This window comes from Loxodonta africana, chromosome 11 (assembly GCF_030014295.1).
Source record: "Loxodonta africana isolate mLoxAfr1 chromosome 11, mLoxAfr1.hap2, whole genome shotgun sequence".
In the NCBI taxonomy this organism is placed as follows: Eukaryota; Metazoa; Chordata; class Mammalia; order Proboscidea; family Elephantidae; genus Loxodonta; species Loxodonta africana.
Window position 1 is genome coordinate 86,117,652 of NC_087352.1, and position 18,119 is coordinate 86,135,770.

At 43.4% G+C, this 18,119-nt stretch overlaps 1 protein-coding gene across 4 annotated transcripts in view; it reads left to right on the forward strand.

Moving 5' to 3' along the window:
- Positions 1 to 18,119, forward strand: part of ANKRD29 (ankyrin repeat domain 29) — a 63,676-nt gene that overhangs the window by 3,679 nt on the left and 41,878 nt on the right. Inside the window, exons 1-3 of one of the 4 annotated variants that reach the window (XM_023543933.2) lie at positions 6,846 to 7,741; positions 11,506 to 11,616; positions 17,468 to 17,566. In XM_023543933.2, coding sequence (XP_023399701.1) covers positions 7,694 to 7,741; positions 11,506 to 11,616; positions 17,468 to 17,566 — 258 coding nt within the window. In that variant the 5' untranslated portion in view covers positions 6,846 to 7,693. Of the gene's footprint in view, positions 1 to 6,845; positions 7,742 to 11,503; positions 11,633 to 17,029; positions 17,233 to 17,467; positions 17,567 to 18,119 lie in introns of those variants that run through there. The other 3 variants (XM_023543934.2, XM_064294645.1, XM_023543935.2) reach the window with 3 other exon arrangements.

An 18,119-nucleotide genomic window follows, 5' to 3' on the forward strand; every position in this document is an offset into this window, starting at 1 on the left:
CATTTTTCCATGATTTCTCTACAATTATATATATTCAGTAATTTTTATACAGTGAGAAAATCAGACCTACTGGTACTTTCTGGGTATCGTTAATATTTTATAAATACCACATTTAGCAATTAATAAAGTTGGCAAAACATTATGCTTTGTAGATAGTTAATTAAATATTTGTTAACTTTGATTTTGAATCCATAGATTAATTTTTTTAATTTTTCTCAGTCCCCTAAAAGGCCCATATGACCTCAGCCTTGGGCCTCCAAAGCCCACGCGTAAAAGGGCCTGGCAGAGTACTGTTGGGTAAGCCTGTAGGAGAGGTGAGATGACCAGAGGGATTTATATTTTGGACAGTTATCAAAAATAATGGATTTTTAAATGCTCTGCATTCTAGACAAAAAACTATTTTAGGTGAAGGGAAAGACAGCACACAACACAGGTAAGGTCAGCACAACTGGACTAAATCAAATCAAATCAGTTTCCTGAATAAACTGAACGCTTCGAAGGCCAGAGTAGCAGGGGTAGGGATCTGGGGACCATAGTTTCAGGGGACATCTAGGTAATTTGGTATAATAAAATCTATTAAGATAACATTCTGCATCCCACTTTGGTAAGTGGTGTCTGGGGTCCTAAACACTAGTAAATGGCCATCTAAGATGCATCAATTGGTCTCATCCCACCTGGAGCAAAAGAGAATGAAGAACACCAAAGACACAAGGTAATTATGAGCCCAAGAGGCAGAAGAACCAAACCAAACCAAACCCACTGCTTCGAGTCAATTCCGACTCACAGCAACCCTATAGGACAGCGTAGAACTGCCCCATAGAATTTCCAAGGAGCGCCTGGCGGATTCAAACTGCCGACCTTTAATTATGACCCCAAGAGACAGAAAGGGCCACTTGAATCAGAGACTACATCAGCCTGAGACCAGAAGAACTAGATGGTACCCAGCTACAACTGATGACTGCCCTGACAGGGAACACAACAGAGAATCCCTGATGGAGCAGGAGACCAGTGGGATGCAGACCTCAAATTCTCATAAAAAGACTAGTCTTAATGGTCTGACTGAAACTGGAGGGACCCCAGAGGTCATGGTCCCCAGATCTTCTGTTGGCTCAAGACTGGAACCATTCCCAAAGCCAACTCTTCAGACAGGGATTGGACTGGACTATGGGATAGAAAATGATACTGGTGAGGAGTAAGCTTCTTGGCTCAAACAGACACATGAGTTTATGTGGGCAGCACCTGTCTGAAGGGGAGATGAGAAGGCAGAGGCGGACAGGAGCTGGCTGAATGGACGCGGGGAATACAGGATGGAGAGAAAGAGTGTGCTGTCTCAGGGGGAGAGCAACTAGAAGTACATAGCAAGGTGTATACAAATTTTTGTATGAGAGACTGGCCTGATTTGTAAACTTTCACTTAAAGCACAATATATAAAAAAAAAGGAAATAAAATATTCTACATTCTACTTTGATGAGTAGCATCTGGGGCCTTAAAAGCTTGTGAGCAGCCATCTAGGATACTCCCCCGGTCTCACCCCTTCAGGTGCAAGGAAGAATGAAGAAAACTGAAGATACAAGGGAAAGATCAGTCCAAAGGACTATAATGGACCACTTTACCATGGCCTTTACCGGACTGAGGCCAGTATAGCTAGATGGTGCCTGGCGACCACCACTGACTGCTCTGACAGGGATCCCCATAGAGGGTCCTGGACAGAGCTGGAGAAAAATGTAGAACAAAATTCTAACTCAAAAAGATCAGACTTGCTGGCCTGACAGAGACTGGAGAAACCCTGAGGGTATGGCACCTGGACACCCTTTGAGCTCAGTAATGAAGTTACTCCTGAGGTTCATCCTTCAGCCAAAGAGTGGACAGGCCCATAAAGCAAACCAGAATAAAGGGGCGCACCAGCTCTGGAGCAAGGACTAGAAGGCAGGAGGGGACAGGAAAGCTGGTAATGGGGAAACCGCGTTGAGATGGGAGAGTGTTGACATGTCATGGGGTTGTTAATCAGTGTCATAAAACAATATGTGTACTGTTTAATGATAAACTAGTTCTGTGAAGTTTCATCTAAAGTACAATAATAAAAAAAAGAAAAAAAAATGGATTTTTCCCATTCATGTGCATGTCATTGTTTAGGTGTTGTCGAGTCGGTTACAAATCATAGTGACCCTTTGTACAACAGGATGAAATACTGCCTGGTCCTGTGCCATCCTCACAATCCTTATGCTTGAGCCCACTGTTGCAGCCACTGTGTCAGTCCATCTGGTTGAGGGGTCTTCCTCTTTTTCACTGACGCTCTACTTTACCAAGAATAGTGTCATTCTCCAGGGACTGATCCCTCCCAATAACATGTCCAAAGTACGTGAGACATAGTCTCACCATCCTAGCTTCTAAGGAGCATTCTGGTTGTACTTCTTCCAAGACAGATTTCTTCATTCTTTTGGCAGTCCATGGGTATACTCGGTATTCTTTGCCAACACCACAATTCAAAGTCAGCAATTCTTCTTCCATCTTCTTTATTCATTGTCCAGCTTTCATATGCTTATGAGTCAATTGAAAACACTATGGCTTGGGTCAGGTGCACCTTCGTCTTCAAGGTGACATCTTTGCTTTTTAACACTTTAAAGAGGTCTTTTGCAGCAGATTTTCCCAGTGCAATGCATCGTTTGATTTCTTGACTGCTGCTTCCATGGGTGCTGATTGTGGAGCCAAGTAAAAAGAAATCCTTGACAACCTCAGTCTTTTCTCCATTTATCATGATGTTGCTTATTGGTCCACTTGTGAGGAGTTTTGTTTTCTTTATGTTGAGGTATAATCCATACTGAAGGCTGTGACCTGTGGTCTTCATCAGCAAGTGTTTCAAGTCCTCTTCACTTTCAGCAAGAAAGGTTGTGTCATGTGTATAACACAGGTTTTTAATGAGTCCTTTTCCAATCCTGATGCCACATCCTTCACCATATAGTCCAGTTTCTCAGATTATTTGCTCAGCATAGAGATTGAATAAGTATGGTGAAAGGATACAACCTTGACATACAACTTTGCTGATTTTAAACCATGAAGTATCCCCTTGTTCTGTTTGAACAACTGCCTCTTGATCTGTATACGGTTTCCTCATAAGCACAATTAAGTGTTATGGAATTCTCATTCTTTGCAGTGTTATCCATAATTTGTTATGATCCAAACAATCGAATGCCTTTTCATAGTCAATAAAACATAAGTAAACATCTTTCTGGTATTCTCTGTTTTCAGCCAGGATCTATTTGACATCAGCAGTGGTATCTCTGGTTCCACGTCCTCTTCTGAATCTAGCTTAAATCTCTGGGAGTTCCCTGTCTATGTACTGCTGCAGCTGCTTTTGAACGATCTGCAGCAAAATTTTGTGTGTGATATTAATGATACTGTTCAATAATTTCTGCGTTTGGTTGAATCACTCTTCTTTGGAATAGGCATAAATATGGATCTCTTCCAGTCAATTGGCCAGGTAGCAGTCTTCCAAATTTTTTGGCATAGACAAGTGAGTACTTCCAGTGCTGCATCCATTTGTTGAAACATCTCAATTGGTATTCCGTCAATTCCTAGAGCGTAGTTTTCCGCCAGTGCCTTCAGTGCAGCTTGGACCTCTTTCTTCAGTACCATCAGTTCCTGGTCATATGCTACCTCCTGAAACCGTTGAATGTGGACTAGTTCTTTTTGGTATAGTGATTCTGTGTAATCCTTCCACCTTTTGAAACTTCCTTTGTAGTTTAGTATTTTTCCCCCATAGAATCCTTTAATATTGCAACTAGCGGCTTGAATTTTTTCTTCAATTCTTTGAGCTTGAGAAATGCTGAGGTGTTCTTCCCTTTTGGCTTTCTATCTCCAGGTCTTTGTACATGTCATTATAATAGTTTGTTTTCTCAAGCTGCCCTTTGAAATCTGTTCAGCTCTTTTACTTCATCATTTCTTCCGTTTACTTTAGCTACCCAACGTTCAAGAGCAAGTTTCAGAGTCTCTTCTGACATCCATTTTGCACATTTCATATACATAAATTAACCAAAACCAAACCAGTTGCTGACGACTTGGTTCCCATTCATGGAGACCCCGTGTATATCAGAGTAAAATTGTGCTTCATAGGGCTTTCAGTGGCTAGTACACAAATTATCCATTAAATCAAACTCATTGCCATCAAGTCGATTCCAACTCATAGCAACGCTATAGGACAGAGTAGAACTGCCCCGTAGGGTCTCCAAGGAGCAGCTGGTGGATTCGAACTGCCGACCTTTTGGTTAGCAGCTGAATGCTTAATCACTGTGCCACCAGGGCTCCAGTGCACAAATTACTACCCTGTAAATAACATTTTTTTGCATGTTTGGTGGAAACTATCTTGATCAAAGAGTAGGAGCAGAGCATTATAAATCATAATTTGATCTCCCGATGAGTCAGAGTCACCAGTGTGTAGGCCTATTTGCTTATGAACCACATGGACTCCTTTGCATCTACTTTTTATTTCTCTGTTATGCTGTCAGTGTGTCTGCTTTTAATAAATTTCCTTTTTCACAACGGAAAAATTGTAATTTGTTTTGGTTGGGAAAATAGACACGTTTGTTAGAATTATTGTTAAAGAAAAAGCAAACTCAGAGTACAGGTCAGAGCCTTGTTGTGGAATAAAGTTCATGGATTCCAGTACACTGACTAATAACAGCTATTCAACTACTTAGGTCTGAGGTTGCCAAAAGTCTAACACAATGGGGGGTGTGGAGGGGTTGCCATATTAGAGGACAGCCTGGCTAGATAAAGATAAGTATCTGAGTGTTTTTGAGCATGCCCTACCCAAGAAAGTAAAGCATCTCAATGTTATGTATCCTCTTTCTGGTAGAAATTGCTCGTGCCTTGGCCAGAAGTATAGGAACTAGTGTTTCATCCTCATAAAGTACTGAGAGTATGTGAATTATCTCATATTCAATACAACTCTGATTCACCAGTCAGCTTAGATTAATAAAGCCATATATTTTTTAACAAATTTATTGAGATAAAATTCATATACCATAATTCCGCCATTTAAAATACACAGTTCAGTGGTTTCCTTTATGTTCACAGAGTTGTGCACCACCACAACCTATCTTAGAACATTTCCATCACCACAAAAAAAAAAGAAAAACTCCGTACGTATTAGCCGTTCTCCCCATTTCCTCCCAAACTCTCCAGCCCTAGGCAACCATTAATCTACCTTCTGTCGCTATAAATCAAGCCAAACCTACTGCATTTGCGTCGATTCCGACTCATAGTGACCCCATGGGACAGAGTAGAACTCCCCCATAGGGTTTCCAAGGAGTGCCTAGTGGATTCAAACTGCTGAGCTTTTGGTTAGAAGCCATAGCTCTTAACCACTACACCACAAGGTAGATATGTCTTTTCTGGACATGTATGTTTCTAACAGACTTTAAACGGTGGTCTTGACCGGAACTAGATGGTGTCCAGATACAACCAATGACCGCTCTGACAGGGAACACAACAGAGAAGCCCTGATGGAGCAGGAGAGCAGTAGGGTTCAGACCTCAAATTCTCGTAAAAAGACCAGATTTAATGGTCTGACTGAGACTAGAAGGACCCCGGAGGTCATGGTCCCCAGACCTTCTGATGGTCCAGGATAGGAACCATTCCCAAAGCCAACTCTTCACACAGGGATTGGACTGGACTATGGGATAGAAAGTGATACTGGTGACGAGTGAGCTTCTTGAATCAGGTAGACACATGAGACTTTGTGGGCAGCTCCTGTCTGGAGGGGAGATGAGAGGGCAGAGGGGTCAGAAGCTGACCAAATGGACACAAAAATAGAGAATGGAGAGAAGGAGTATGCTGTCTCGTTAGGGGAGAGCAACTAGGAGTATGTAGTAGCAAGGTATATATAAATTTTTGTATGAGAGACTGACTTGATTTGTAAACTTTCACTTTTATTTCACAATAAAAATTAAAAGATAAAAAAACTATGGTCTTGAGTTCTGGAGTTTGGAAATGGCTAGTATTATATGCACGTACCTCTAGGAGCTCAGCGCTAACCAAAAGGGCAGCAGTTCAAATCCAGCAGCCGCTCCTGGGACGCCCTAGGCATATCACTTAATTTTTTTTTCCTCAGTTTCCTATCACTTACAGAAGTGTAATGATACTGACAATACAGGGTTTTAGGCCTATCTGTGTTTATCAAGCATTCTGAAATTTTCAAATATGTAGCACGCAGAGGGACCGTGGATTAGACCAGCCAGTGACATCTCACGTAGCTTCTAAATCCATCCTTATTTAATGCCGTCTCTAACATCAAAGAAACTCATTACTGAGTAAATCAGATGTTCTCTTGACTGAATAAGTGTACAATTTAAATCCACATTATTCTAAACTGTTTTTTAAAATAATAATTTAATCTCTACCCCCCTCTTTGCCTTTAGTCAGAATGCGGGTAACAGTTTCCCTTCTGTGTTTCCTCCCTCCTCCTTCCTGTACCGCTGGTAGTGTGCTAATTAGTGGTGTTTTAGCCAAAATTCTGGCAGTAGAGGGGAAAAAAGAGAAGAAAATATGGCATATGTGGTTTATTTTTCTTTGTGGCCATTTATACTCAATTTTTCTCACAGGGAATAAGATGTAAGCTTTCAGTCTCTGGACCCAAACAGACTTGGGTTTGAATCCTGGCTCTTTCCAGCTATATGATCTTAAGTAATTCACTTGCTCCCTCTGTGTCTCAGTCTCCTCATCTTAAAAATGGGGATAATACTTTGAAAACATTGTGCTGAATGAAATAAGTCAGTCACAAAAGGACAGGTATTACATGATCCCACTTATATGAAATGTCTAGAATAGGAAAGCTCATTAGTGGTCAGCACAGTGGGTGGAAGGGAGGGGAAAGGGGGGACTTTGCTTAGGGGACACGGGGCTTCTGTTAAGGGTGATGGGAAAATTTGAGAACAGGTAGTGGTGGTGGTTGGATGACATGGTAAGCATAATTAATGTCACAGAATTGCACATGTGAAGAATGCTGAAATGGCAAATGTTTTGTTACATGTTTATTTATTGCAATTTTTAAAAAACTCGGCATAATAGTAATACCTATGTCATGGAGTTGTTCTGGGAATGGAGTCAGAGCACTTGGAGCACTTGGTACACTGCCAGATACGGAATAATCTCAGTGTTAGTTGCTGTTATTCATAACATTGCAACCAGCGAGCTTGAAAGACACTTGCTGGCCTTATCACAGAGATCAGAAAAATCGAGAAAGAGGTATAGAAGGAATAACACAGTGGGTTAAACATTTTATATAAAACATTTTACGTGCATCGATTCCTTTACAGGTGAAAAGACTTGCTGTCCACCCCCGCCCCTTTCACTCCAGACTGTTTACAGTTGTGTGCATATTGTACCCAGAGGGGATTGGGAAGTTATCCAGGGAATGTGCTTTGTATAGACCCCAAAGGGAAGGAAGGTCGGGGGACTTTCCATCTTGGCAGAAGAGGAGCTTGGGATGGAGGGTCGGAAGGAGGTCATTGGGGGCCGACACTGCTTTACTCCTTGCTGTCTGTAGGAGAGAATTCTGCAGGAGGCACAACAGGGCGATGGTTGAAAAGGCCAGCCTCAAGCAGCAGACTGCCTGGCACTGAAGCCTGCTAGCCATTTCTCACTTAGCCTCATCTGTAAAATGGGGCACTGACGGCATCCGCCTGACTGAGCTGTGATGAGGATTCAAGGAGCAAGGACCTGCAGAGTTACACCCTACAACGTGGTATGGAGTCCAGTTGCTGTCGGGTCGGTTCTGACACATGCTGACCCCACGTGTTGCAGAGTAGAACTGTGCTCCGTAGGCTTTTCGTGGCTGTGACTTTCCGGAAGCAGGTCACCAGGCTTTCTTCTGAGGCGCCTCTGAGTGGGTTTGAACCACGAGCCTTTCAGTTAGCAGCCAAGCGCTTAACCATTTGGGCCACCCAGGGGTTCCTGGGTGCCGAGTAAGTACTTAATAAGTATCAGCTCTAGGTGCCTGCCCTCCGGTCAGCGTGACAGCCACAGTGGGGTAGGAGCGCTTACCTTTCCTTACTAGGCGTTTCTGCCTAGATGTCCATAGGTACCTGAAACTCATCGTTTTGTCCCAAAATCTATCCCTCATAGAGTATTTCTGACTTCCATGAATGGTACCACAATCAGCCAGGCACTCAAACCAGAAACCTGGGGGTCAACCCAGGCCTCCCCTTTTCCCACTGCTCCACGTACAGTCGCAGACCAAGACCGTTGAGTTTAGTTTCTTGAAATTGCCCTTGCCGTTCTCATCCGCACATTCCCGCTGTTGTCGCCTCAGCTCAGGCCCTTGTCACCTCTTACACAGTCTGCTGCAATAATCTCCCAACCCTTGTGGACACCATTCTCCTGAAGCCGTACAGGGACCTTTCTGAAATGCAAACTGGAAGGTGTCCTCCTTACCCTAGAGCCCCCTTCATTGACTCCCCAGAGCCCACCAGGATAAAGTCAGACTCCACAGCATGGCACGCAGAGCCTCAGCGTCAGCCGGACCACCCGCCCTGCTACTTCTCTTGCCCTCTCTCCTCTCACACCCTTCGCTCCAGCCCTGCTGAGCTAGTGAGGGTTCCCAGAATTCGGTGGAGGCCTCCGTGTCTTTGCTTCACCACCCCCTCTGCCTGGGACCCCTGTGTCCACCCAGACCCCTACGTGTCTTTCAACACTCATCTCAAGAATTCCCTCTCTTTGAGCTGTTCTCACGACCCTCCTCAGGCAGAATTGACCGTTCTTTGCTTTGAGCTCTTCACACATACGTCTGCATCCTTGTGTTAGCACCTGTAATTATTTCTCATACCTGTTGACGTGATTTATTTTCCCATTGGGCCATGAAATCATTGAGCAAGGACCAACATCGACTTGCGCCTCTAGTCCTAGCCCCTGGCAGGGCCACTGTCCCTCACATGCTGGTGACCAAGTAAATGAATTTGCCTGGGCAAGTATTTAAAAGAGTTTTGAGTTCTGTGGATATATAACTACGATTTCTTGAGTTCTTTTATGTGGATTATCTCATTTAATCCTCCTAAAGACACATGAGAAAGGTACTGTTATTATTATTCCTATTTTACAGGGACAGAGAGAAGTTAAATAAGATCCCCAAAGTCCCAGAACTGGGAAGTGGCAGGGCCAGGATTTGAACTCAGGTCATTCTTACCCCAGAGCCTGAGTGCTAATCGACAGCTCTGTCATGCCTCCGTCTCCCAATAAATAAACTCATATGGTTTTTTCACAAAGATCAGTTTATAAAATCATGTAGAAAGCCATGGTGCCCAGACAGAACAGGAGAGAAATCCCCAAGGTCATCCCAAAGACAGGAGCGGATCCTGTTTGGAGAGCTTGTGACAATAGGTGTCTCCTGTTTGCAGATGGCTTTTCAAAGGTATTTGGAGTCACTGTGAACCAACAAAATGACTAAAAAATGAATTGCAGTTTATCACTCACCCATTGTCATGTTTCAGGAAAAGCCAGCAGGGCTGCTGCAGGGTGCTTATTAAATTCTCTTCCGAGTTCACCTTCCTAGATTTCCTTTAGGCCTTGTGCAGTCTTTGTTAAAAGGGCATTGTTTCATGACTTACTGTACAAGTTTAACCTGCATTGCCATTCAGGCAATTACTAACAGCTGTAACAAATTGGACCCAGCCCTGTGCAGAGAAGTACAGAAGCGGTAACAAGAGGTGGGAATACTGTGATTGCAGTTTGGTTTGGAAACTCCTGAGACTTAAAATTTATGCCTTCAGGGAAGACAAACAGTTGATCTGGAATGTAAGGTGATTTTTTCCTCTTAAATGAGCCAGGAAACTATTCCAAATATTTCTGCAATCTGCTTATCACTGCGTGCTTCACCAAGCTCCCCTCCAGATGTCCACAGAGCACTGAGCGGTGTGTGTGCTGCAGGGCTTCAGAAATCAAACCCTCCCGCCCGTAAGTACTGACCTCCTCTGCTGTGACTGAGCTTTCCTTTTGTTTTCTTTTTAAGTTAGTGCAACATTTTTTTTTCTTCATCGTATTTAGTATCTGGGTGGTGAAAATGATTAATGTGCTCAGTTGCCAACCAAAAGGTTGGAGGGTCATGCCAACCCAGAGGTGCTGGAAGAAAATCCAGGCAATCTACTTATGAAAAATCAGCCATTGGAAACCCTGTGGAGCACAGTTCTAGTCTGACACATATGGGGTCGCCATGATTGGGAGTCGACTCCTCCAACCTTTCAGTCGACAGTCAAGCAGGTTAACTGTTGGCACCGCCCAGGGATAGTTATTTAATACCTTAAGTATATTTAAGAAGACATATTGCATAAAAGCCTTTTTGAGTTGGGGGTTTGAAACCCACCAAAAAAAAATTTTTTTTGTTAAACAATTTTAATATTATAATACTCCCCTGTGTGCGACCAGTAAAATGCTTTATTAGCCCCAGTACTTTGAATTTAACGTTGCCTATTGATTCTGACTTTGTAAAGAAGTGGCTAGAGGGAAGGGAAAGAAACCAGCATCTGTAAGCATTTCTGGTGTGGTAGGCACTGCACTAGGCGGTGAACTTACATCATTTAATCCTGATCGTAAACGTCAAGGCAGGCACTGTGTCCTCCATCTATAGGAAGAAACTGGGACTCACCAGGGCCAAGTCACTTGCCTGGGGCCGGGCTTGAAACCCAGAGCTGCCTGGTCCACCGGCCTCCTGCCACTCACGGACTGTTCTCTACAAATCCAAATTGATTGTTTGAGAGAGGGAAACTGTACTGCAGTCAACTCTGCCGCTCCCATCTGGAGAACTGTTTTCCAGCTCTGTGCTTTCCGTGGATCTGGTTCGAACATAACTTGGCAGCTTTAAAATGACCCACCACTGGAGTGAAGAATCCACAGAAGGACACAATAATGTTTTCTGCCCAAAGTTCCTAGTTCTCAACTAAAACCTCTGGCAAGTTCCAGCCGAAGCAAAGAAAATTAGGTGCAGGGGAAAGAGGCATTTCCCCAGCCAGGTAGAGTCAAGGTAGAACATGGTGAGGGCAGAGAAAAGGCGCAGGGAAACTTCTTTGGGAGGTCAGAATTGGGAGAGATTTTGCTCAGTTTAGAAGTGAGAGAGATTTGGGAACGTTTCAGGGAGGAAATAGCATTTGAGCAGAGCCTTGGCCTTGAAATGATGGGGGAAAATTCATTTCCAGCAAAAAGGAAACTGTGAACAGAGACACAGAGGCAGGAAAGCAAGGACACTGGTGGGAAATAGAGTATTCATGATGCTGTATCGTCAACGGCATCCGCTTCATAACGACATGCGGCTCAGGTATCTGGTAGAAAACAGAATACATTCCGTCACCAAGTATGTGCTCATCATTGATCGCTGGAGGAGCCATCTTCCAAATGGTACAGCACACCTGGAAGTTTCTCCTTTTTGCGTGTACATAAAGGCATGGTATTATATATGTGCATGGAAATGGTCGTTTTAACTAATGTTCAGTTCAAAACTCCTGTTCCATTGTGTTTCTGCAGAAGGAAACCCCCCTTGCAAACGCAGCCTTCTGGGCAGCCAGGAGAGGAAACGTGGCGCTCCTGAAGCTATTGTTGAACAGCGGCCGGGTGGACGTGGACTGCAGAGACAGTGTATGGACTGGATCCGGTACATGCATGCCAAGAGCACGCCATTCTCCCCTCTTGGCATGAGAGCCCTGCGTGAATACATTTTCCTTCACAATGCTTATTTACTTCGTTATGTGTTTACTTGCTTTATTCTTTTCACAAAGCCCAAGGTGCTATAAAAACCAAAACCATTGCCATTGAGTCGATTCCGACTCGAAGCGACCCCATAGGACAAAGTAGAACTGGTGGAGTTTCTAAGGAGCACCTGGTGGATTCCAACTGCCAGCCTTTTGGTTAGCAGCCATAGCACTTAACCACTGTGTCACCAGGGTTTCCCCAAGGTACTGTAAAATCAGAACCAAAAGTATTGCTGTTGAGTTGATTTCAACCCATAGCAGCCCCATAGGACAGAGTAGAACTGACCCATAGAGTTTCCAGGGAGCACCTGCTGGATTTGAAATGCTGAGCTTTTGGTTAGCAGCCATAGCACTTAACCACTATACCACCAGGGCTTCCCAAGGCACTATAAAACCAAACCAAACCCAGTGCCATCGAGTCGATTCCGACTCATAGTGACCCTATAGGACAGAGTAGAACTTCCCCATAGAGTTTCCAAGGAGCGCCTGGCAGATTTGAACTGCCGACCCTTTGGTCAGCAGCCGTAGCACTTAACCACTACGCCACCAGGGTTTCCCAAAGTACTATAGTGACCTTAAAAATGTATGGGGGAGTCAGAAAACAGATGAAACAATTACGTGCATAGAACAGAAGGTGGCCACAGTAGGAAGAGATACTTCACTGGGAAGCAGAATTGGCAAATGCCGACAAGGAAAGGGGGTTAAGTCAAAGAATTCAAACCAAATGCTTTGTGAAAAGATGGAGGTAATTTAGAGCAAAGGTGGCCTTCCATGGATGTGGAGTGTTTTTTTATTTTTTTAATTCTACAAGGATGAGAAAATGAAGCCCCTGCCTGGCTTCTCTCATCCTTTGAGTACCTTTTACAAACATAAGTACTTTAGTTGGCAATTAAAGGGGAAATGAAAAAAGATACTACTGCCCACTGGCAGGCCCCACTTAGAGAAGCCTTTCCCTCCCTAGCTAGAAGCAATCACCTCTGTGTACTCAGCAGGACTTCACATCTCTGGGGACAAGGAGGGCCTCAGATGAGGAGAGAGGGAGCTGAGATGTTTTGATTTTAGAATTTAAATAAAAATGTTTCCAAAGGCACCTTATTGTTCCCCTGAAAACAGGATGTGCCATTTCCAGCTTTTCTTGCACACATTGGTAAGTGAAACTAGACGCCAGCCTGGAGTGAAATATTAGTGTTTGCTCCAGTTGTCGCAGCAGGGCCTGGGTGCAGGATGTCTTGGGTTGGCCCCTCCAGACCCACTGTCCATCCTTCTCCAGCTTGCTCTGTGTCCAGGAGTCTGATCAGTGTGCATTGCGGCAGTGGACTCACCTGCCCTCTGGCTTCAGCTGGGGTTGGTCAACAGCAGCTTTGGCAGCAAGACAGGGAGTGCAAGGAGAGAGAGACTGGGGAGCCCAGTGCCCTCCCTGCTCGTGTCTGCCATGTCCTCCCACAAGGCGCTGCCACTCTCCAGGTCTTGAGAAACGCAACTTCCCCTCCCACCTTCAGGCCTACGGTTGGTAAGGGAGTCCCACTGTTACCAGCTCTGGGACCTACACTATTCTTTGTACCTCGTCTTTATAAATAGTCTCTTCTTTAAACTTTCTTCAGATTATCCCGATTTAGATGCACCATCTGTTTCTCGCCAGGACCCAAACCGTTTGAAGTCTTGGGCATCTACAAAGTGGCTTTCCGATCTCATGGGGCAGCAGTACCACATCGGGCAGATCTGCCTTACCCATACTGACCACTTGGCTGACCGCTTCCCCCTTTCTTGAAGTCACTCCTTGTCAGACACCCTTGGGTCTTCCTCCTGACTTCCCAGGGTTACCTGGCTGTACCACATCCATCCTACCACTAGACAGCACCCCACACTATCAGCCTCCTCAGCACCTTTCCCCATCAAAAAGATCTGTCGTTCCTCTTACTCTCAGAGCTCACACTCTCTCTGTCTGCTGGGTGACCAGTAGCTATTTTGTTCCCAAAATTTGCTTTTTTGAATATACACAAGTATGTTTATAGGTCAGCCCTTACTTGTCTCCAAAAAATCATCTTGTCAGGAGCTCTCTGGAGAGATAATACCTTACCCCCAAAGAACAACTCTAAATGACAGTAATTTCCAACACCTCATTTATTTTGAAAGGGCCTCTCAGGTTGGTGGTGTCTGAGGGACAAGGAGATTTTGGAAACAGCGCAGCCCTTTGTTTCCTGGCATTTCACTGTATTTGTATTCACCTCCTCTGTACACTGTATTCGCCTCCTCCATGTGCCACCTGAACATGGAGTTCAGGCTCCAGGCTGGTTTCTTGTGGGGGTGGTTGGTTTCTCAGGCTATCACTACCCTTGCTAATGGGGCCAAGGCCCCGGATCCCCTTGAAAGCCTGTGAGAGCCATTACAATATAAAGATGGCCTAGTGGACTTTCTTGGGGACTGTTCCTAACCTTGAGTGTGACATATTCACACTTTTTCAACAAATGACAGCAAATACTTCGTCTCTAGGCCTTTATATGGTGTTTTAACATTCATGTTCAATTCCTAAATTCATGCTGTTTTTATACGATTTTGACGTTGTTTTGCTTAGCTTGTCTTTAATGCAATCCATCACTGGTATGCACTGTTGACACACATTTACCACAGAGGTGTGCAATGGCAGGGTTCTTTTAGTCTTTTTAGATGTGTTAATATATGCATTTCACTGCCTTGTTTGTTGTAGGTTTTACTACCTTATACCCACCATATCCTCTGGTCAAAAACAGGTAGTTTTTAAAAGTTACATACACTCACACATCAAGTATTAGAATTGACTGGGATACTAGGATAATATTAAAATGAAAACTAATTTTAAATTTTAGCTTCAAGCAATGGAATGAATTATCTTTAATCTTTGTTGTTGTTGTTGTTAGGTGCCGTCGAGTTGGTTCCAACTCATAATGACCCTGTGTACAACAGAACAAAACACTGCCAGGTCCTGTACCATCCCCGCAATTGTTGCTGTATTTGAGCCCATCGTTGCAGCCGCTGTATCAATCCATCTCATTGAGGGTTTTCCCCCTATTTATTTACCCTCTACTTTACCAGGCATAGTGTCCTTCTCCAGGGACTGGTCCTTTCTGATAACATGTCCAAAGTATGTGAGACAGGGTCTCACCATCCTCGTTTCTAAGGATCGTTTTGGCAGTATTTCTTCCAAGACAGACTTGTTCATTCTTCTTGCAGTCCGTGGTATATTCGGTATTCTTTGCCAACACCATAATTGAAAGGCATCAATTCTTCAGTCTTCCTTATTCATTGTCCAGCTTTAGCATGCATGTATGTGGTTTTTGTTAGGTGCTGTCAAGTCAGTTCCAACCGTAGCAACCGTGCGTACAGTAGAATGAAACATTGCCCAGTTCTGCGTCATCCTCACAGTTGTGCTAGAGCCCATTGTTACAGCCACTGTGTCAGTCTTCCTCTTTTTCACTGACCCCCTGCTTTAGCAAACATCATGTCCTTCTGCAGGGACTGGTCCCTTCTGATAACATGTCCAAAGTATGTGAGATGAAGTCTCGCTATCCTTGCTTCTAAGGAGCATCCTGGCTGTGCTTCTTCCGAGACAGATTTGCTTGTTCTTCTGGCAGTCCGTAGTATATTCGGTATCCTTCACCAACACCATAATTAAAAGGCATCAGTTCTTCTTTGGTCTTCTTTATTCATTGTCCAGCTTTCACATGCATATGAGGTGATTGAAAACACCGTGGCTTGGGTCAGGTGCACCTTAGTCTTCAAGGTGACATCTTTGCTTTTTAACACTTTAAAGAGGTCTTTTGAAGTAGATTTGAGTCATCTGCATATAGTGGGTTGTTGATGAGTCTTCCTCCAATTCTGATGCTGTGTTCTTAATCTTTAAAGAATTAAAGTCAATCAAACTGATGGGTTTTGAATATAAAGGAAATACTTTTGTGTAGCTTAATACGTAAACAGATACCACTTCTTTATTCTCTTTCTGCTTTGGCCCAACCTCTGATATTTTCTCTATAGAACATGATATAGAATTGAAATACAGTCTACAAAGTACTTTTGTTATTTGTTTCATTCATTTTTCTTTAAAACAAATGAGTCTACCGTTTTTTAATTTTTTCTTTTTAAAATATCCAAATCGAGTGCTTTGTATTTCCTCTGGCTTATGATTAATTTTTTTTTATGATTAATTTTATTTTGAGACCAGTGTGACCCATGATAGTCTCACGTCTTTCATAAAGGATACATTCATAGCTTGTCTGTTCAGATTGGTTTTAAAGCAAGGGTTCTCTTATCTGCTATCTAAATAAAATTTCCTACATTCCAGAGGAAGTTTATAATACCAAGATTGACACTCCAATGCTGGAGAATACAGAGGAAAAAGTCCAAGAGAATAATGGATGGTACAGTCTACATAAAGCTCTCACATTCAAATGCCAAATATAGTCACATGGCATGGAAACAATATCACAGAACACTACTATGAAGTCATTAGCTTTTCTTGACTCTGTTTGTAGTCTTTTTATGTATAGTAAACAAGACTTTCTCAAAACTAGCATTGCCATTTGCAGAAGTCAACAGAAGCTAGATGATAACCTAACATTTACTGAACTATCATAGTATGATTTTAATATCTAACATTTACTGAACATTAGTTCATCTAACATTACTAAGCACATTGCCTGAATTATCTCATTTACTCATTTAGTGAGGCAGATACTTTAATTATTCCCCCATTTTACAGGTGAGGAGAATGAGATTTGGAAAGGTTATGTAAAACTGCCCAGGATCTTACTGTGAGTGAACATATAACTGTCTGCCTGCCCACAAAATCCCACAGGTGCAAATAACATAAACTTCTAAAGTTCATTTATCACCCTATACCTGGTGAGCCTTTCTCATACGCAAAACTGTACCTCCTGTTGTCCACTCCTAAAAAGTAGACTGCTGAACATAGAGAGGCGGTAGGTACGATCACAATTCGGAAGACCTTGAAAATAACTGTAAACTACAAAAGTCCACTTTAATTGGAAGAGTCTATATCATATTCTATAGGGTTGCTATGAGTCAGGATTGACTGGGTGGCAACGGGTTTGGTTTTTGTTTTTTATCACATGCTATGCCTCACGTCCTTGAATCTTAAAGCTGAAAGAGATGTTGGCAATCATCCAATCCCTCATTTCAAAGATGGAGTAAATGAGCACCAGGAATTGTAAGCAGCTTGCCCCAGGTTATATTGTTGGTTGATGCCAGAGGGAGACGTAGGCCCCAAGGCGCCTTCTTCTTCACATTTTAATCTCCTTTCATTGTAGTACCTTTCATCTTCGCCTGAACTGTTTTGAAGGTAAAGACTTCTGAATGCAGAAACCTTACCAGTACCATCTGACACATTTTCTGCATTAATAATAGTTTTCTGGCTCAGGAGTTGTTTCATCGCAATCATAAAATGAAGTCATCACATCACTGCCGCCTTGAAATGCAGTAACTCTGGTTCACTTGGACTGTATTTCTGAAGGTAATGGAAGTGAGTGAGTTTTTAAATTGAAAATTCCAACCTCTGCAGTTCACCTTGCTTTTTTTCATCAAGTCTGCATTATAATATTATTCATGAGGTACTTCTATCACTATGGGAAAATTGGAGCTGAGGCATGTCCTAAGTGGGCTCACGTTTCTGCAGTCTTTTCCAGCAACCCTCTCTGGGATGTGACGCCGGCCCGGCCTGACTCTTCATCTGTTTCTCTTCCATCCAGCACGGCACTACGCTCCTCATGGTCGCCTCCTATGCTGGTCACCTGAACTGTGTGCGGGAGCTGGTTCTACAGGGAGCAGACATCAATCTCCAGAGAGAGGTAGGTCAGCTCTGCACTTGGTAGGAACTACTAGGGTGTAACAGGGAACCCAAGGTTGAGAAGGGAGAGTGTTGACATGTCACGGGGTTGTCAACCAATGTCATAAAACAATATGTGTACTAACTGTTCAGTGAGAAACTACTTTTTTCTGTAATCCTTCATCTAAAGTACAATAAAAAAAAAAAGAATTACCAGGGTGACAGACATGGAAGTTCTCATAATAGTGAGTCGGTAAGGAGAAACCAGTTGCTATCAAACCATGTCTGACTGGTGGCAACCCCCTGTTTTCATAGTCGAACTGAACTCGCCGTAGGGTTTTCAGTGGCTGAGTTTTTGGAAGTAGATTCCCAGGACTTTCTTCTGAGGCACCTCTAGCTGGACTGAAACCTCCAACCTTTTGGTTAGCAGCTGAGCTAACCATTTGTATCACCCAGGGACTCCAGGTTGCTAAGGAGGACAAGAGTAACCATTGCTTCTTTCCTATACGACATTAAAGCTTTGATTCAAGAGCTCATTATGCCTAAAATAAGACCCTGGAGCAGTCCATCAGTTG